General features: G+C 47.8%; 1 protein-coding gene across 1 annotated transcript; it reads right to left on the reverse strand.

Annotated features, from left to right (window-relative positions):
* Positions 1–15,790: 15,790 nt before the first annotated feature.
* On the reverse strand, positions 15,791–22,180 carry LOC144719293 (non-selective voltage-gated ion channel VDAC2-like). The gene is made up of 8 exons (XM_078595111.1): positions 21,752–22,180; positions 21,579–21,628; positions 21,047–21,199; positions 19,300–19,352; positions 18,269–18,496; positions 17,296–17,446; positions 16,867–16,924; positions 15,791–16,748 (listed from the first exon to the last, which is right to left on the reverse strand). Exons 1-8 carry the CDS (start codon positions 21,831–21,833, stop codon positions 16,657–16,659), a joined length of 867 nt encoding a protein of 288 aa, XP_078451237.1. The 5' UTR covers positions 21,834–22,180; the 3' UTR covers positions 15,791–16,656.
* Positions 22,181–22,273: the final 93 nt, after the last annotated feature.

The raw sequence follows: 22,273 nt of genomic DNA on the forward strand, positions 1-22,273 counted from the left end.
GTACAACTGCAGCGCCCCCGTGTGGCCACCACACGATACAACTGCAGCGCCCCCGTGTGGCCACCACACGATACAACTGCAGCGCCCCCGTGTGGCCACCACGTGATACAACTGCAGCGCCCCCGTGTGGCCACCACGTGATACAACTGCAGCGCCACCGTGTGGCCACTACATAATACAACTGCAGCGCCCCCGTGTGGCCACCACGTGATACAACTGCAGCGCCCCCCGTGTGGCCACCACGTGATACAACTGCAGCGCCACCGTGTGGCCACCACGTGATACAACTGCAGCGCCCCCGTGTGGCCACTACGTGATACAACTGCAGCGCCCCCGTGTGGCCACCACGCGGTACAACTGCAGCGCCACCGTGTGGCCACCACGCGGTACAACTGCAGCGCCACCGTGTGGCCACCACGCGATACAACTCCAGCGCCCCCGTGTGGCCACCAAGCGGGACAACTGCAGCGCCCCCGTGTGGCCACAACGTGATACAACTCCAGCGCCTCCGTGTGGCCACCACGTGGTACAACTGCAGCGCCCGCGTGTGGCCACCACGTGATACAACTGCAGCGCCCCCGTGTGGCCACAACGTGATACAACTGCAGCGCCCCCGTGTGGCCACCACGTGGTACAACTGCAGCGCCCCCGTGTGGCCACAACGTGATACAACTGCAGCGCCCCCGTGTGGCCACCACGTGGTACAACTGCAGCGCCCCCGTGTGGCCACCACGTGATACAACTGCAGCGCCCCCGTGTGGCCACCACGTGATACAACTGCAGCGCCCCCGTGTGGCCACCACGTGATACAACTCCAGCGCCCCCCGTGTGGCCACCACGTGATACAACTGCAGCGCCACCGTGTGGCCACCACGTGATACAACTGCAGCGCCCCCGTGTGGCCACCACGCGGTACAACTGCAGCGCCACCGTGTGGCCACCACGCGGTACAACTGCAGCGCCACCGTGTGGCCACCACGCGATACAACTCCAGCGCCCCCGTGTGGCCACCAAGCGGGACAACTGCAGCGCCCCCGTGTGGCCACAACGTGATACAACTCCAGCGCCTCCGTGTGGCCACCACGTGGTACAACTGCAGCGCCCCCGTGTGGCCACCACGTGATACAACTGCAGCGCCCCCGTGTGGCCACAACGTAATACAACTGCAGCGCCCCCGTGTGGCCACCACGTGGTACAACTGCAGCGCCCCCGTGTGGCCACCACGTGATACAACTGCAGCGCCCCCGTGTGGCCACCACGTGATACAACTGCAGCGCCCCCGTGTGGCCACCACGTGATACAACTCCAGCGCCCCCGTGTGGCCACCACGTGATACAACTGCAGCGCCACCGTGTCGCCACCACGTGATACAACTTCAGCGCCACCGTGTGGCCACTACGTGATACAACTGCAGCGCCCCCGTGTGGCCACTACGTGATACAACTGCAGTGCCCCCGTGTGGCCACCACGTGATACAACTGCAGCGCCCCCGTGTGGCCACCACGTGATACAACTCCAGCGCCCCCGTGTGGCCACCACGTGATACAACTCCAGCGCCCCCGTGTGGCCACTACGTGATACAACTGCAGCGCCCCCGTGTGGCCACTACGTGATACAACTGCAGCGCCCCCGTGTGACCACCACTTGATACAACTCCAGCGCCCCCGTGTGGCCACTACGTGATACAACTTCAGCGCCACCGTGTGGCCACTACGTGATACAACTGCAGCGCCACCGTGTGGCCACCACGTGATACAACTGCAGCGCCCCCGTGTGGCCACCACGTGATACAACTCCAGCGCCCCCGTGTGGCCACTACGTGATACAACTTCAGCGCCAACGTGTGGCCACTACGTGATACAACTGCAGCGCCACCGTGTGGCCACTACGTGATACAACTGCAGCGCCCCTGTGTGGCCACCACGTGATACAACTGCAGTGCCACCACACGGGAGCAGTGCCACCGCGTGGTGGCCACCATGTGTGTGGGTGTGTTGGAGAGTACCCACAACATGGACAGTAACACACCGGTGTGCTGCACTCGTAACGAATTGCCATGTTTTGTTTAAGTGAGAAACCTTTATAATTGGCTGTGTCGGGTGGTGGCGGGTTTATCATTTATCTTTACGCGATACAACCCAAACATTTCTCTATTTACTGTAGTTGTGCATTTGTCCACAAGAGGGCAATATGTGACTTGTATAGCCCTGACCCTAATCTGTAATGCTCATATAACCACCTCAGCCCTATAGCTTTGATTTAATTGAATATCTGGCTTGCATGCCACAATGATTGTTATAATTCAGTTGCTATACTTTATTGAAGGGATTTTGGAATATAAATAAATCCCCCCTCGTGCTATCCTATGCTTACCTATGTTTTTAGTACAATTCTTGGATGTAGAAATTGAAAATGCTTTTGGCCACTAACTTCACGGTGGAAATATTTTTTATCAAACCCTCCGGACAATTTGTAGCCTACAAATGGTGCAGTCAGGAAATGTAAAAACTGACGCTGTCTTTTGGTTGCAGTGTTATTGACTAGTAAAATAAAGGCTTTTTAGTAATATTTTGCTTCAGGTTTGACTTTTCCTAAGGGAAATTGTATTGACAAATTGTCAACAATGAACCTTAACAACATTTATTCTGAAATACATTTCGGGAAATTTTTTTTGGAGGGGGGGGGGGTTAAGATTGACAATCACTGTCAGATTACACAAAATGAACAAAACGATCGTAGGGAAGTACATTTTTTAAAACCCTCGCAAAAAAAACAATATTCAACGAGCATGGACTTGCCTAAATTACGCATAGGCTGCGGATAATCACCACGCAGGCTGCAATCTCAACACGTGTTGATGCACGATGTTCAACTTCATCCCTGTTGGGGATGTGTTACAGCCTCCTCCTCGCCTCATTACAATGAAAAACAATCTGAGGATTTTGCGCTTAAAATAGCTTAAATGTTTCGCTTAAAAAAGCAAAGGTCTACGGGTCTAGCTATTACTAACTATAAACACAAGACAGGCCTCGTGACTTTGTGTTGACAAAACATTCCACCGAATGAGCTGGTAACTCACCTTGAGGAGCTGGGAATCCACCTTGACAAGCTGGTAATCCACATGGTCGAGCTGGTAATCCACATCGTCGAGCTGGTAATCCACAACACGAGCTGGTAATCCACATGAACGAGCTGGTAATCCACATGAACGAGCTGGTAATCCACATCGTCGAGCTGGTAATCCACAACACGAGCTGGTAATCCACAACACGAGCTGGTAATCCACATGGTCGAGCTGGTAATCCACATGGTCGAGCTGGTAATCCACATGAACGAGCTGGTAATCCATATGGTCGAGCTGGTAATCCACAACACGAGCTGGTAATCCACAACACGAGCTGGTAATCCACAACACGAGCTGGTAATCCACATGGTCGAGCTGGTAATCCACATGAACGAGCTGGTAATCCACAACACGAGCTGGTAATTCTCATGAACGAGCTGGTAAGCCACAGGGTCGAGCTGGTAATCCACAACACGAGCTGGTAATTCTCATGAACGAGCTGGTAATCCACAACACGAGCTGGTAATTCTCATGAACGAGCTGGTAAGCCACAGGGTCGAGCTGGTAATCCACATTGTCGAGCTGGTAATCCACAACACAAGCTGGTAATCCTCATGAACGAGCTGGTAATCCACATGGTCGAGCTGGTAATCCACATTGTCGAGCTGGTAATCCATATGGTCGAGCTGGTAATCCACATTGTCGAGCTGGTAATCCACAACACAAGCTGGTAATCCTCATGAACGAGCTGGTAATCCACATGGTCGAGCTGGTAATCCACATTGTCGAGCTGGTAATCCATATGGTCGAGCTGGTAATCCACATGAACGAGCTGGTAATCCACATGGTCGAGCTGGTAATCCACATGAACGAGCTGGTAATGGAGCGTCTATTTAAGCTGGGATGGAGGGGGGAAGAGCGCCTTGACAAAATAATTTGCATATCAACAGGGATTTAGCATATTTATGGGAAATGCAGATATGCGATTAGTACTACTTTTGAAAAGCGTAGGGGGTTTGGCAGGGGGTTTAAAGTCATATTATGCCCGTGCATTATGCAGGATTAGCAGCATCAAATGGAGGGGATAGGGGTAGCATTAATAAAGCGAAGGAATGTTAATAGTATGTAGCTGCAGTAACTAAACCACCACGTAAAAAACTAAAGTATAAACTACATAGTATCATCAGTATACTAAATATACTCTCCAATAAGCTGAGCTACTAACAGTAATACATTACAATTCTACGTCGCAAAAAATATAATATGCTTCCAGCTAAACTTTATTCTCTTACATCACACGGGTCTACACCGTACTATATACTGCCATAGACAAACCCAACATTAAATGATATACTGTATTACGATACACCACCCTATACCTTATACATTGTAATAGTGTATAGGCAATGGTATAGTGTATAGCAGATTGTATAATAATAAATAGTATAAAATTGTAATGTTTAATACAATGTATAAGGTAATATATAGTATCATAATTGTATAGTGAATATACAGCCGTGGGATATACAGTAGGGTGGGTAGAATAATACATAGTGTAATACAGTGATCCCTCGTTTATCGCGGTTAATGGGGACTGGAACCCCTCGCGATAGGTGTGTCATTCAGACTGTCTTTTCGACAGACCTGTTCTCCACCTGAAGACGGCTGCTTGCGTTGTGGTTGAAACATCGTGAGAATTATTGTATTATGTTATATATTTTTTATATTTTTATTTCCATTCTACATGACTTTACCGAAAGAACCAAGAAGATGAATCCCTGCAGTTACGAAAGCTTTAAATCGAAATCTTAACACCAGTTTTGTTGCCAGAAAAAAAGGTGAAAACCCTATTATCATATTTTGGTACTGGCAAAGGAGATCCCATGATGAATTGTGTTATGTTTTTAATTAGATAATTTTATTTCTTCATTAAAAGCTTATATCTTTTACATCTGGAAGACTTCATTGAAAAGGACATTTCACGTGAATTTTCTCTCGTCGTTAAGTAGAAGGCCTTCCTGGGGGTTCAGTTCGATGTGATCGAGATAAGGCGACATGGAGCTGGCCGTGCGAGAAGACCGCCATCTGCATTTCATTAATCTCCATATATATAAAAGGCAAAGTTGTGATTATGTGTCTGTTCAAAATGTTTAGCGTACTTCCGGACATGCAACAAACTTGAAATTTGCCAAGTGGGTACTTTCCAGACTGTACACCGTGTAAATTTATTTAAAAAATACATGTGGAAGCGTCACGCAGTGTGCCTGCTCATGTCACGCACCCTCCCTCCAACCCTCCGCGGGTACAGTGCCATACAAATGTGTTGCAGGTCTAAGGCGTTCTTCGCGCAGCATTGCTGCTTTATTATTTCAGTCGTTCACTGCTGTACGCACCCTGAACGTTGTGTGTCTGCAGCAGGCGCGTGTCTGTGCACCTATGGACGTGTGTGTGGGGGGGAGCGGTAGTGTAGTGGTTAGTGCGCTGCGCTACGAACCCGGCGAACCGAGTTCGATTCCCGCTCACGGCCACCACCGGTGACGATTTGAACCGGTCCTGGGCCTCCCCTAGGTAGACTGGTGTGGGTGTGTAGCAAACATCGCCACTGGGGAGACAAAGGCGGTCGGGCGTGGTGAATCCAAGTCCCGGGTAGTAAAGCTAGTTATCCATATAACATTGTTTTTTACCCAAAGTGTTACACGTGAATGCAGCTGCGCTTATACAATACACCACTAGAAATAGCAAAAATGCCGATACATGCAAATCATGTAACGAATAACATGACTCGGTTACTTAAACGTATTTTTCCGCACCGTTTGTTTAAAAAAAATGTTAAACTACATTAAATACAAAGATGTCAGATCTTGTCATCATCATAACAATCGCACGGATAATCAATGCAGCATATTAAGGTGCAGCAATGCATTATGTCAATTAATATTTCTTTTTTGGTCTCGTCACTTATTTTCGTTAAAGTACGCATCTTTGTTTTTCTCAAAAGGCAAGGCACATGATGTGGGTGCCTTTCGTTTTTTTCCTTTAAATTCATTTCCCGACTACTTCGTGCAAATAAAAAAAAATTGCTTTTGTTAATCCAAATCCATCATATAATAGTGCCATTCGCAACTAGAGCCCCAACATCTATATATCGTACATATATTATACATATATAAAATAAACTCCTTAAAAAATGTTTTTTTTTTTAAACAACGCTTTTATTCACAACTTAGTTCAACTCACGGTCGAAAAGTACGCCAATGATGCGGCGCCTGCTCCCACATCAACGCCGACTTGAATTGTTTGATGACTTTATAACTGCGTCTTGAATGTCCAACTTCTGTGCTTGTGTGGAGCGATGGCGGCCGTAACTCGACCACGCGGCGCGTGCGCGCCTGAGGCACGCGGCGCCGGCTTATTGTGCGAGCCGATTCCACAGTTTAGGGACCGCGGCGTTTTTTGACCTACACAGATATATAGTTAAAAAGCCGTCCATACAAACATTGCTTGAAAGCAGGCATGCATTGTCTCCGGATCTGAGTACTTGTGCAACATTTGAAATTGATTGGAGAACAGGAAGTAGACTAACTTTTGATTACAAGATTTGATCACGACAAACACAAGTGAAGTTAAATAAACTCCTTAAAAAAAGTAAAAAAAATACGGTTTTATTCACAACTTAGTTTAACTCACGTACGATAAGTATGTCAACGATGCGGCGCCTGCTCCCACATCAACGCTTACTTGAATAAATTGATCTTCATGGTTCTTTCGGTAAAGCAATGTAGAAGGGAAATAATAAAATAACAAAAATTAAACACAATAAAATAAAAATTCTCACGACGAAATGTTATAAATGAATCTTCAATGTAAAACTTTTGTTTGCGTGGAGCGAGGGTGCCCGTAACTCGTTGACACGGAGCGTGCGCGCCTGAGGCACGTGGCGCCTGCTTCTTGGGCGACGCGATTCGAGAGTTTAGGGACCGCGGAGTTTTTGACCTACACATATATATATAAATAATAAGGCGTCCATACAAAATGTAAATTGCTTTAAAGTAGCGAATTAATTTATGAATTGATGCCGATTTAGATACAGGCATGCATTGTCACCGGATCTGAGTCCGTGTGCAACATTTGGAATTGATTGGACAACAGGAAGTAGACTAAATGTTGATTACAATATGTGACCACGACACAGGAATAAAGTTAAGTAAAACCGTTGAAAACCCTCGACTTTGTACTGTAGTTGTGCATTTGTCCACACGAGGGAGATACGTGACTTGTGTAGAACCTCTCGCCCTGACCATAATCTGTAATGCTCATATAGCCACCTCAAACCATATGGCCTTGATTGAATTGAATATCTGGCTTGCATGCCACAATGATTGTTATAATTTCAGTTGCTATACTTCAGTTATTTGAGGAAAGGGATTTTGAAAAAAAAATGTCCCCCCCCCCTATGCTATCCGATGTTTGCCTCTGTTTTTAGTACAATTCGGGGATGTATAAATTGCAAATGCTTTTTGGGGGCTCATTTCACGATGGAAGTGTTTTTAAAATCCCTCGGGACAATTTGTAGACGACATATTTTTAAATCAGGAAATGTTAAAACTGACTCTGTAAACCTTTAGATTGTTCAGTAGTCAATGCCCAACAATCTTTGATCTGTCAATGAAAGTCTGTGAAAGAGAATGTCATTTTGAGCACAGAGCCCCCCTTTTTGGAAAACCATTCAACTCAGTGGCTCAAATGCAACTGTTTTTGACTCGGGGGGCTTCGTTGAGACAAGGGGTGACTCGGTCAACATCAGTTGCAGTATATACAGATCTTCCAGACCATGTGTAAGTATGTTTTTTGTGCAATTTTGGGACGCAGAAATTGCAAATGCTTTCGAAATGTTTTTCGTCAAACCTCTGGACAATTTGTAGCCTCCATATTCTGCAAGCAGGAAATTCAACAACTGGCTCTCCATGTCTATTGGTTGCAGTGTTATTAACAAGCAAAATTAAGGGCTTTTTAGCAATGTTTTGCAACAATTAGACTTTTTCCAATGGAAAATTGCATTGAAAAATGGTCAACTTTGCACCTTCATAACCCCTAAAAGCTAAACCTACCCCTAATTCAATTGGGTTAGTGCGTTGATTTTTTTCTCGAGAAAAAATATATTTGTATAATCACCCAATTTTATTTTATATATAGCATAGCATGTCTCAAGGCATTGGAGGAATGAGCTTCTAATTGTAAAATGACATGTTAAAAATGTGGCAATTTTTTTGCAAAAAAACACGTAGTACGTTTAATGTAACAGTTTTTGTTTCATACATCACGTAGTAAGACTAACGTCAACGGAATAATTCACAGTGGCAAGAATGTAACGACCTTGCCTGGTATACAGGAGGTCGTAGGTTCAGCCCCGTCCCTCACACCTGCTGTATGTTTGTAGTTTGAATGTTCTCCCCACGGTCGTGTGGCTTTTCCCCTCCACATGCGTTTAGTGTATTTGACTGCTATGTCGATTTTTCACGCAGAAAAATATACATGTTAAATTCCCCAGTTTGTATACAGCATTGTAAATTCAATGGAGGAATTCACTTCTCATTGACCCCTAACCCTAACCGTTTACCATAACCCTGACTAGGCTAACAGGGTATATGGATTATTTTGAGAGTCCCTATTCCATTTCTGTGAGCCCCATAACCACTTCCTTGGTATTCATATTCCCGGATGAGGAATCGGAACTCCGAGATTTAGCATTGAGACTCCTGCTTTGGGAATTATGACTTCTTAGGATTGCAAGTGAGATGTCTCAAATATGCCTTTAAACGCGTCTCAGCGAGATTAGTTGAATCGTATATGGCGCGACTCTGTCGAGTAGAGTCTCAGGGCATATACCACTTGCCTGTGTGACTTGTTGGACCAGGGCGGCATTTTGCTTTGAAGTCAATGATTTGAAGCGCACTGTTTGGGAATGCAGTGCATTTCACTATTTAAGCACCGATGTTCACCAAATATTCAACGGTGTAAACGTATGGAACAGCTTGGGATGTCAATGCAGTAGATTGTTACTTGAAAATCCGTGAAGAAATACAGAATTGCAGTGCGAATCGGCCGCAGAGTTTCGTTTATTTTACCGGCGCCGGACGTGTTACGTGTGTCCTCTGGTGGACAAGTGCAGTACTACAAGCATTCAATTTGTGGTTTCGTCCGCTATGTGGTGGACATGTGCAGGTGTAGGCCAACAGTTCGCCAGCAGTTGCCGCTGTCAGACGTCACCCCGCGCGTTCCCCGCAGTTGTGAGTCGCTGCTGCTGCTGCTGCGGCGTCCTGGCGTTAGTCCCAAGCGGGTTGGCGGCGATGAAGCCGTGAAGACGCCGCACAGTGACACTGCTGCTGTCACCGCGCCAGGCACTGCAGTGGTACCACCTGACCACACGGTGGCGCTACAGCACCATGTTGGTTAAGTTATTTAGCGAGTGTCCATGTTGGTTAGGTTATTTAGCGAGTGTCCATGTTGGTTAGGTTATTTAGCGAGTGTCCATGTTGGTTAGGTTATTTAGCGCGTGTCCAGGATGGATAGGTTATTTAGCGAGTGTCCATGTTGGTTAGGTTATTTAGCGAGTGTCCATGATGGTTAGGTGATTTAGCGAGTGTCCATGATGGTTAGGTTATTTTGCGAGTGTCCATGATGGTTAGGTTATTTAGCGAGTGTCCATGATGGTTAGGTTATTTAGCGAGTGTCCATGATGGTTAGGTGATTTAGCGAGTTTTTATGATGGTTAGGTTACTTAGCGAGTGTCCATGTTGGTTAGGTTATTTAGCGAGTGTCCATGATGGTTAGGTGATTTAGCGAGTGTCCATGTTGGTTAGGTTATTTAGCGAGTGTCCATGATGGTTAGGTTATTTAGCGAGTGTCCATGATGGTTAGGTTATTTAGCGAGTGTCCATGATGGTTAGGTGATTTAGCGAGTTTTTATGATGGTTAGGTTATTTAGCGAGTGTCCATGTTGGTTAGGTTATTTAGCGAGTGTCCATGATGGTTAGGTGATTTAGCGAGTGTCCATGTTGGTTAGGTTATTTAGCGAGTGTCCATGATGGTTAGGTTATTTAGCGAGTGTCCATGTTGGTTAGGTTATTTAGCGAGTGTCCATGTTGGTTAGGTGATTTAGCGAGTGTCCATGATGGTTAGGTGATTTAGCGAGTGTCCATGTTGGTTAGGTTATTTAGCGAGTGTCCATGTTGGTTAGGTTATTTAGCGAGTGTCCATGTTGGTGTGTGTATGTTGATCTTCTTTCGCACCGTAAATAGCCAACCATGCTCATTGGAGGTGCGGGTCAAGGACAACAAACTAAGCACAGAAAGCAGTTCTAAAGAAAATGAATTTTCAATTCAGATTTTGAAATGCGTAGCTCCAGAGACTTTCTAATATCGGAAGGAAGAACATTCCAGACGGCTACAGAAGTGCATCTGAAAGCGTGCGATGCAGCGACCGTCTTTGTTCGATGGTTAGCCAAAAGCTGCTGGGAGGATGACCAGAGTTTGCTTGATGGTTTATGCTCCCTGATGATATTGTGAGGGTCGCTCGCCCCCGAGATCCCTCCCTCGATAATGCTAACGGCCGGGCTAACATCGTCACTCGCCCCCCCCGCTGCTATGCGAACCGCTGCTGAGTTCCTCACCCATGGTGTGGGAGCCGTCGCTCGAGGATTCCCCTCCCCCGCGGGTCCGCGTAGTAGGCATGGTCAATTACATACGCGCACACCCACACACAGCTCTGCGCGGCACTCACTCAACCCTGACCACTCACGTTAGGATCGCGCACCTGGGGTACGCCGATTACGCACGCCGCGAGCTTACGCATACACAGTACCACACGCGTTCGCACTTATAACACGAGATCACACGAGGCCACGATCAGCTATTAATGATTTATTATCCGCTACCTGGAACTAGATGTTAAATCAGTGAGTCGACGAGGCTGGCCTACGCTGATACCTCTGAATCTATTCTCTATTTATCTGCTATGATTATAATTCACCTCCTTACTCACTGTTAGGTGCTCACGGCGGTCCGTTGATCCCCTGCTCGCAGCGTACCTCGGTGCGTCTCACGGACGTCCGGGTCGCTGGGCTGGAGCTCGTGATGTCGCCTGGTGCTGGAGTCAAGAGAGAGCCCGATTTCCCCTTTGCGCCCACTATTTATCCTCCCTACCTCAAAGGGATGTGGCTCTGAACAATGGGCTCGCGCCCCTCTGGCACGCACACCGCGGTTCCGGGCGCCTGTGATATGCTAATTAATGCTCAACCTGCGCGGCGCAAATTCCAATCAATCCCTTTCTCACGCAGCCCCCCCCCCATTATCGCAGTTTATGCGGCGGCGTCCGTCACAAAGGTGCGCCGTGGGAATTTGTGCACGGCTCCCCGCGTGACCCCGCTCTCCCGATTACTCATACTAACAGCCTTATCCTTTAACTCCCCTAACAATGGTGCCTGCATGCCCGCGCGTAATTATGCCGTCCCTCCGCTCCCTGTGCGGGGGGTGCCTGATTATGCAATTCAGATGCGCTGCGTGTCTTCTAATAATGCTCCTCCATCACAATGCTTATTCCCTCTGCCTGCCCCGTCGATACTTGCGTGTGTGGGGTGTGTGGGATGCGTTTCACCCGCGGTGGCCGAGTGGCCCCTCGCTGCGACCTTGCAATCTTAAGGCCGGTCGCAGCGCCGCGGTGCAAGGTAGCGTCGGGGGAGGTCGTCCAATTCCCTGGTCGCCGGAAACCGTGAAAGTTTAATCCCGGTAAGGGCTTCTCGGATAAAAACCGGTCGGCCAGGTGACCTCCCCTAGGAGCTCTATGGGGGGGGGGGGGGGGGGGGAATGCGTGCGGGTGTGTTCATGTGAGGTGAGGTGAGGGGGACGCGGGGTCGGCTCCGTCGCTTGGTGGTGGCGAGGTCGGAGATGGGGCGCCTGCTGAACGGCTTCGTGGCGGCGGCATGACAATATTGTGGTTCATTTGTGGCAAGCGCTTTGTATGTAATGCGCGCAACCTGAAAATGCAGCTCGATGAGCACTGGACAGACATGGTCGGATTTTGCAGTACCCGTCATGACGCCTACCAAATAGTTTTGTACACGCTGCAGCTTGCTAATGTTTTTTCCAGATGTGTCGGAAAGTAGTGAGTCGGAATAATCGAGCCTTTGCGATACTATACTACTATTTGGCTATGTGATGTCTCAATAGTGGTCAAATGTGTCGTAAAGACCTAATATTAAAACATAGATCCTCCCACAACTGTTTTCGCCTGAGCACCAACCAGCAGAACCTTCTATTTTACTGGATTAAGCAGCATTTTGTTTTGTGAAAACCACACGTGCACCGCTAACGTGCAATCTTCAAGGTTACCAAGGCTTTGACTTCACTGCAGTGTACAATTGTGCACCATCAGCATATTGATGGAACTTTATGTCATGCGATGAGATGACATCAGCGATTGGAGAGACGCATGTTGAGGATGGACCCCTGTAGTACGCCACCGAGGCACAGCAAAGGTAACGACTGTTCGTCACCCAGCTGGACGAACTATGATCGACCATGTAAGTGTAATGACGACTTGACACACTACTCCTGAGATAGCACTTTATTGAAGACACGTTCACTTGACATCAGGCGTAGATCCCACTGAAACAGCCCCAAGTCTCCCGCGCATATCCCATCTATATACCAACCGAGGCTACGCTCCCCTTCTCGATCATTCTCGCTGACTCAAGACGCTCTACCGGCAGACTCTACCGTGCTCTTTCCGTCGTCTCACCACGCTCCCTTCTCGAACATTCCCGTAGCCACCAGTCCCTCCGCACTCACAACTGATACCCATCATTATCTCCCGTGGCCACGAGTGCATTTGTACTGGAGGCTGACCTCCCTGTCATTACACCTCCCGTGGCTACTAGTCCCCTCACACCGCATGCAGGCTCTATTGTCATTAAATAAGTATGACTCAATCCACCCAAGTACCATACCTGATACACCGAACCTTAATCTTAGCTGCCCGATGAGTATCTCATGGTCGTTGATGTTGAAGGCGGCTGAGAGATAGTGGCCAGCCAACTATTCAGCACACCTGTCATCCATGATCTTGTAGAGGTCATTGGAGATCTTTGTGCTGTGGAACTTCCGGTATGCCAACTGCAACAGGTTGAATCTCCCTATCGGAGCGATGTGGGTAAGTAACCGCTCAGGATTGAGATCGGACGATAGTTTACAGGATCACAATAGCTCAAGCCAACATTCTTCAGGAGCGGTTTTACCTGCGACCTTTTAAACCATATTTTTTTTTTTACCAGTTTGGGAAACAGCCCCCACTAAACAAAAACATTGCCAGGTGGACAATTAGTGGCACGAGCACTTCCGAGCATGAATGTAAGGTTAATGACTGGCCCCGGAAGGTTTAGGGTTATGACTGACCCACAAAAGCGGATATCACATCTTTTATCTCTTTCCGCCACCTCTGATCCACAAATGGAACAGCGTCACTTGCCAACTCTCTTTGCGCATTAAAATATTCAATAGCATGCGAAAGAATTTCAACATTCATACGTTAAGTGATCATTGTTGACCAAGATGAGAGTATTAACTCACGACATTAGAGAACCCAGTTTAATAACTGTTGGCTGCCTAGATTTGAACTTTGATCCTCCAAGCCACCTCTTCTACTACCCATCATAGTGATGAACAGTGAAAAGGGAATCTAATGATTCTAGCTAAGCCACAGATGACCTAAGTCTTGACTGAGGGTTAACATATCCAGACATTAGCATTAGCTCTACCCCTTACAATTATTATTAATTATACGTGTTTACCGAGGAAAACCACACCGAGTCTCAAGACCCTTTTTCAGGAGAGTCCTGCCAAATTTTACCAGTCGGGGGGAAATGTTGCTGCCGCTATGCATAATCCCAATTGAGTCATTTGGAGGTATGTTTTCAGCATTGGGATGTTTGGCCAACACCAAATGCATTGTGGGGAGTGTTGTTTAGGTATAGAAGGAAACGCATGCTGAACAGGGGGAGAACATATAAACTGCACAATGAAAGGTACCCAAGTTGAGCATTTAACCCAGGATCTTCTTGCTATTACCCCATGTACCACCCATCAAAACAAACTTCAAAATAAGCCCTGTCACTGATCCTAATTACACTCATCAGAGGCTAACCTTAACCACACTATTCAGATTTTAGTTTGAGTACCAACCTTCACCATACTTAAAAAACAATAATCTCCTCTGGCACTTTCCCTCTTCCTAATCCTTAGCACATAACCAAGCCCTATTTTACCTTTCGTTTACATTGGGTGGAAAGGTGGTGTATTTGGTAACACGTTGGCATCACAACAAGAATGGTCTGGGTTCGATTCTTAATTTCACTGCCTTCCTTCGTGGAGTTTGTTTGTTGAGAGTGTGAATAAGTGCGTGTGACTATAAGACCTACATCTCTGCTTTATTGACCTGGTCAACGCCTTATGATACCATCAGTAGGCCTGGGCTCTGATTTGTTCTTCGTGCTTTGGGAGTCCCTGACCCGCTGCTCACGATCATTAAGGACCTTCATGATGGTGAGCGGGCCTGGGTAAAACTACGTGGCAGGGAGTCGGAGCCATTCCCTGTTCACTTTGGGGTGCGACAGGGATGTCCTCTGGCTCCCACATTAATTAACATCTATTTCGACCACGTAGTTCGTGAAACCTTCAATCGCTGTACCGGAGGAATTTCCATCTGGTACAGATACAATGGGAGGCTGATCGATACCCCGGGTGCGGTCAAGGGATGGCTCCCTATTGCTCAACCATGTTATGTATGCCGATGATCTGGTAATTGCTGCTCACTCAGAGGAGGAGTTGGAGGCGCTGCTGCTGAACCTGGAGCTTTCCACTAAGAGGTGGGGACTTACCATCAGCCCCACCAAAACTAAGCACCTGCCTGGGTATTTTGTACCATCGGACACTCCACCAGGTCCGTCGCCTCGACGGACCTGGTTTTCACCTGAGGACGGCTGCTTGCGTTGTAGCCGAAACGTCGTGAGAATTATTTTATTATTATTTTATTACTTCCCTTCTACGTGACTTTACCGAAAGAACCAAGATGAACAAACTGCATGTACAACATTCTTTGGCACGTGTTGTGACGGGTACTGCAAGATCCGACCATGTCTGTCCAGTGCTCGCTAAGCTGCATTAGCTTCCAGTTGTCCAACGAATACATAAGGTCGCACTCAGATACAAAAAGTGCTTGCCACAAATGATCCACAATAATGTACTTTATCTCATCAAGGAACATAAACCCCCACACAGATTCTGATCCTCGCAGTACTTTGGGCTAGCCATCGAACAAAGATGGTCACTGCATCACGTGCATTCGAATGATCTTCCTTCCGATATTAGGAAGCCACTGGAGCTATGCAATTCAAGATCCAGATTTAAAACTAATTTCTTGAGAACTACTTCGTGTTTAGTTTCTTGTCTGTCCCCTGCAGCTCCGATTAAGACGGTTGGCTACGTACGGTGTGAAATAAGTGAAACATACATACATGCTAAGCCTAAGCATAATGGAGGAAATCACTTTTTTGTTAAACGCTATGAGAATTTTGCAAGACAATGCTTCTTCCTGGTTCTTTCGGTAAAGTCACGTAGAAGGGTAATAATAAAATAATAAAAATACAACATAATAAAATACAAAAAAAGACAATGCTTGTCGGATAAATGCTTTAATGCAAGGACAGCAGCAGCCAGTGCTTTGAGAGCACGCCACAAAGTATACGGCAGCACATGAATTAACAGGGTTTCTTCACCGAATTTCTTATTAAGTGTGGATCACAAACATAGATACTGCCAACAAAACACAACTTGGAAAGTGTGCCAAGCACGGAGAGATGCACACTTGGATTTATACTGAGGCAGCAAGCCTGCGAATGTCCAATGAGAGACGGAGTGAGGACCACGTTTGCGGGTGCGAGGTCCACTGTAGCAGCAGCACCACCGAGCGGCTGTTGGTGGTGTGGGGGGCCATTCACCCGACAGTGGAGACCACTGTTGGAGGTTTAGTTTACACTGCTCATCACAACACTGCGAAAGACTAGCCACTGCGGAACAGTTTACATTCCCACAATTCCATATACTGCAATCACATAACCTTGCACAATTCACTAAAACCGTTTCGTTTTTAATGTACAATCGCCCCAGATTTAACACGTTTGGACATTTATTATCGTGCACAGGAATGTTATATTTGATTTCGCATCAGTTTAAATTTGTAGCATTTATACATAGATTGATATCAGTTCCAGAAACAAAGAATGTATATAAACTGTGCAATTATTCACATTATAACATTGTTTTAACCGTAGTGTATCGACAGAGATTAGGGTCTCCTTATGTATCCACATATCCATGTGTATGCATGTTGAAATGCTTTCACATCATATGTAGCCAACCGTGCTAATTGCAAGGAGTATATATACATGTGCAAAACTCCTTAACGTGCAAATGTGAGCCCTGTGTCGGAACCCGCGTCGCACGTGTGCATCACGCACGCACCGCCCTCCGGCCATGACGAGACTAAGCCTCCAGCTCCAGGCCCAGCCCAAGTTTGTGACCGCCAGAGTTGATATTCTTGACATCGAGTAGTCCACAGAAACTCAGTTTCACTCCTACACGCACACAAATACACAAGCACACACACACACAAGTGAACGTCCGATACGAACACGCTTCACCAAGGCACGTCGGCACGTGTAGGCTGTGGAACCGTGCACAATTAGAAGTTACCAGGCCGCAGGGCTTGTGTGTAGCTCAGTCCCAGCAGGCTTGCACTGTTCATCTTCCCCTGCAACACAAGCACGACTGCTGACATCGTTGTAACAGATGCAGATGTTGTGCGAGTGAGTTATAATTAAATATTTAAATTTGATGAGACTGGCGGCACATGTCGGCGAGTCTGGGAGATCGTTCCATGCTGAAGCAGCTCCGTGTCCGAGCGAAAGTGCCTGTTCGGGTTTTTATTCTGGCGATAGTTAAAACGTTATAATTTTTGGACCGAAGAGCTGTTATCTTGTGTTTTCATGTCTTTAAAATCACCTGAATGTTCAGCAAATAAAACTATCATGCTGCATCCCCAAGTGTGTGCCAAGTCCATTTCAACCCTGCCTAGTGCAAGCACCCTTTACAAACGTGCGGTGCATGCGGGGCAGTGAGTACCGACACGGAGGCATTCTGGTCGATCTTGTAGGTGCCCCCCAAAGTGAAGCGTGGGTGGGGGGCACCGGCACTCCAGGCCAGACGCACAGCCGTGTCGAGCCGCTCGCTCACACGCTGGAAATAGGAACCCGAAAACTCCACTCCGTCAACTCTGCAAACACGCGTAGTGGAAGCCAAGCACATGTGTTGGCTACAAATGTTAACAGCAACAATAGCATGGAGCAGGGATGATTTTCATGAACATAAAAAATTAGGATTTTAAAATTTCTAAGGAAACTTTGTAACCCATTTGTATTTTTGGATAATTACCATCGTGTACTATAATCTGACTGGATGGTTCAGGAGCAGAGCAAGTGCCTAACAACTAGAACGATGCCAGTCCAAATCCTGGTTGGGGGTTGAGTTGGCCCATCATACTGCCAAGGCAATACAATTAGTACCCCTTTGTGGGGTAAGAAAACAGTGGTTGTCTTAAAGATAGACTTAGCCCTGCCATAAGAATGAGTAATTTCCACTACTGGGTCAAAATTGTAAACAATAGATGAGCAGTGGATAAATGGTCATTTGAGTGGGAAATCACGTGACTGATGTAATGTGCTTATGCTCAAAAGCGATGTCACCCAATGTCACGTGACGCACGCAGAACTGACGCAACATCAGTGGCGTAACTTTGGTTTTCAGATTAAACCAAAACATTGTCTAATCATCAAAAATTTATTCTGTAGGCCAAATTAATAGATTATCAAGATCATTCTGAAATCAGGAACACATTCCGAGTGTGTTACGGGTGTACAATAGACATTGTATTGCATCACCCTGCGCTGAAACGTCCTGTATTGTTACTCTTGAAACCACGTCACATTGTGAGAAACCAGCGTTTCCCATCCAATTGAACGTCATCCTGCTTCCGTCATAGAACACAACATGTCTCAACACACAACTTGGCCACGTGGCAGACGCATACTGGGCGTACACGTTGGTAAGAAGTTGGAAGTCCTCGGTCATGTATCCCAGCGAAATGCGGTTAGAAGTGATCTTCCTTTTGCCAACGTCGAGCCCCATGTGGTACCCGGCGAGCCAGCCTCGGGCTGCGAGCACCACGGAGCTGGCCACAATGGGCCCTTCCAAGGACACATTCACGTCCGTTGTGGCCGAAACAAATGGTCGTGCATACAGAACCTTCACCAGCCCAGTCTTCTTGCTACATTCACGGACAAAACACAAATTAACGACAGCAAAATCACTGGAGAAATGCAGGTCTCACCACCATCCATAATTATAAATACACTTAACCAACAGTTTGTTATTATTGCACTTGTTGATCCAGGAAAGTTCCACTGAGTCTCAAGACAATTTTTCATTGAGGGTCCTGCCAAGTTGTCGTGGTAGTAGGCGATGTTTCTGCTATGTGTTATCCCAATTGAGTAATTTGCAGGTATTTTTTTAGCATTTGGATTTTTGTCCAACACCAGTTATGTTGTAAATTTTCAGCTATGGTAGGAAACCGGATAAGCGAGAAGATCCACGCAGAACAGGGGGTAGAACACACTCAGGACCTTCTCGCTGTGCGGTGCGGGTGTTGCTCCTGGCTGCCACCATCCTGCTGCCCACTGCTGAGTGGAAGCTCCCCTAAGCCACTGCCATCACTTCTCACGGTCTTGCACTGCCACAATACACCCATTAACTAAACTTGAACTTATTTCATCGCTGCATCTCTTCGGTGAATGTCCCGACGGATGCACTGCATTACTTGGCTGCCACTTATTATTTCTGACCATCCTTCATCATCCCTTGCCGCCAAGCTGCATCCTTCTCAAGCTCGCTGTGTAGCACACGACCATAGGAAGGCCACAACCGATTACTGCTTCTGCAGTCGCAACTCAGCTTCTTCACCGAACAGTTTGTTAGGCTTTCCAAAGTTGGATCAATAAAATATTTCATTAAACCTCTCAGGCATTAAAGACTGTGAAGACTTCAATATAAACACACATACACGTCACTTACCCAGTGTTTGGAGAAAAACTTGTGTCAAAAACCAACTGCAGCCCCTTTGCCAACTGCAAGACAAACAAGCACTTGAAGTACATAGCAGCTACACTTTGCATGTACACACATGGCAGGTAAGCCGTGGCCTACTCACGAGGTTGGATAAGTTTGGTGTCATGTATCCTTCGGTTTGTGATGAATATCCACAATTCAAGGTAACAGTTCAATTCAATATTCTCTAAAATTTCGCATAATGTTACTCTGGTGTGCCTTGTCTTGTATTGCGCTTGAGGGTGAATTTGTTTAACAAAGAGACCAGGATAAGCCACATTTCCAAGGGCGACCTGGGTCACCAAAATAACAAAATACACAAATGAAGCAAATAGAAATCAGAACAAAACCACGTGACAGGATAAACTGAAACCAGTGCAAATGCTTAATAATAAACACGATAATGTACTAAACAAGACAGTAATGAACAAAAAACAATATAAACACATAAAACATTGTAAATGTTGTGGCTTTGCTCTCCAACACCCCAGTGTGCTGTACTAGTGATGACTTGGCACGCTGTTTATGTGACAACCCTTACTAGTTGGCTGTGTCGGGCAGTGGCGGGTTTTAACGACACATTTATATATTTACGCGATCTAACCCAAAAAAACTATATTATGGACATAACACATAATAAATAAACACAAACGCGATGTGTATTCGGCAATGTGCAGTTTTTGGATGGAAGTTGGCTCAGGCAAGATAATCCCGGAAGCCCGCGCCACCCATTTGTAATCAGCGTTGTTGCCCCACCTGTGTTTAGAATAATGTAAATAATGTTTAAGAAATGTGCACACAGAAAATGATGGATGTTTACACATATCCTTGTGCACGTGCTGTGCGACGGCTGCTTGCGTTGTGGCCGAAACTTCGTGAGAATTGTATTTTATGTTTAAAATTTTATATTTTATTATTTCCCTTCTACGTGACTTTACCGTAAGAACCAAGAAGACGTACGTGTGTATTCGTGAGTAATGCGTGGATGGATAGCGAGCACACGAGGTATGCCTGTGATAGCGAGCAGCGCCGGCGTGATTAGTCGCTGGGCCGAGTCCTTGCACCGCCAAAATGTCCCTTTGCCCCCAGCCGAGTTCGCACTGCTTAGCGGTGAATCGCTGCTGTGTGTGTAGTAGTGAGGCGTGTGTAGCGGCAGCGGTGAGCAGCAGTGACGTGCGGTGAGGTCAATGGCTGGGGAGGCACTGGCTCGTGCCAGAGACAGATTCACACAGAGGGGGGCGTGGCCTCACTGAGGGGGCGTGGCCTCACCGTGGGGGGCGTGGACGCTTGTTGCGCCCGAAACGTCGTGATTTATTTTATTTTATACCTACGTGACTTTACCGAAAGAACCAAAGAGTATGAAGGGGTCTACAAACATGACATTGGTGACATGCAGAGATAGTAACAAGCACGCGATTATTGCCTGCGCTCCATCCAGTTACTGAGGGGTTGCGCAATCAGAGGGGAGGCTGAGCTCGTCGCTGCCTCACCTCTCGTCTCTTCCTGTATTTGCAGCGGCGCTCCGCAAATTTGGCGATTTTGACTATAAAAATGATTGTAATCGTACAGAAATTACATTTATAACACAGATCAGTGGAAAAATCTTAATATTTATTTTATTAATCTTTTTTACACTTTTCGTAACAGCTATTTTCATTGTCGCATGGCAGGTGAGGCTCTGCCTCCCCCTGCCTCCCCTGGCCGCACGTCGCACCTGGTCGTCCACCGAGATGCGGGTCCCCAGGCAGTTGTCGGTGCTCCAGCACTCGACGAGGCGCAGGCCGCGCTCGGGCCAGCGGTAGCGCGTCTCCAGGGCGCCACTCACGCGGCCAGACTCCGTGTGGGACGCCCCGCGGGTGTTGAATTCCTGCCCGGGGGGGTGGGGGGGGTGGTGGGGGGCACAGAGAGAGGCGGTGGAGCCGTCGTCATCTCGACACCCTCCGCAGAGTCCGATGCGAAGCGCTCTCTCTTGGCGAGGCTTCGTGCGTCTTGGCGCATTTCGCTCGCAAGGGAAATACATCGCTCATCCCCTCTTCCCCATATTGCCTCGTCTCATCACATAGTCTCATCAGCATAGTTCAGCTTGCTTGCATTGCGTGTGATGGGCTGTGTACGATGTACGTCGCTGTGTCTGTATACAAAGACGTGGAGTCTGCTTGTTCTTGTTTCTCGTCTTGCCCACAAGGCCGCCAATGATTATTTTGTGTTAAATCCGCTCGGCCATTCCATGGCGCATCAGCCCTCACCACTCCACTGGCCGCCCTGGTCGTGAAGTCCACCCTGACGAGCCCGAAGCCTGCGGCGGGAGAGAGAACGGCAGCGCCGATTAGTCGGTGCCACGGCCTCCTCGGCTGGCTTCGTCAGAGACGAAGCTTCGTCACTCGCTGACGAGACTTCGTGAGTGAGTGGCGCCGCTCACCGTAGCCCTTGGTGAAGACTTCCCGCGCCGCCTCGCCCAGACTCTCGAAGAAGGGCGGCGCCTTCTCCTCGCACCGCGCCATGACCCCGCGAGGAGGGGACAGGGAAGAGAGATGACAGGGAAGAGAGGAGAGAGAGAGAGAGGGGGGGAGCCACAGGAGGGGGGAGCCACAGGAGACCCTCACGGGGCAGGTGGTGGTGCCCCTGGCGGGCGACGTCCCCTCGATGCCGCGGGGTTTCCTGTCGCCCCGTCAACTCGCGCTCCCGACACCGACCGCACACGGACAAGGCGCAGACGCCGCGACAGCAGCGCCTCGCCTGAAGGCGGCCGCAGCTCCTCCCCAGTGCTCGCGTCGGCGCCGTGTTGATGGCGATCGCGAGCGGGGGGGGTCCTTCTCACGCGGCGCGCCACTTCCGCCGCGTCAGAGGCGGAAGTGGCGCGCTGCGTCATCACCCCCCCCCCCCCCGTGGCGCTGCGTCATCACCCGCCCTCCCCGCGGTCTCCCTGCTCAGCACAGCACTC

This window comes from Lampetra planeri, chromosome 6 (genome assembly GCF_965212315.1).
Source record: "Lampetra planeri chromosome 6, kcLamPlan1.2.h2, whole genome shotgun sequence".
NCBI classification, from domain to species: domain Eukaryota; kingdom Metazoa; phylum Chordata; class Hyperoartia; order Petromyzontiformes; family Petromyzontidae; genus Lampetra; species Lampetra planeri.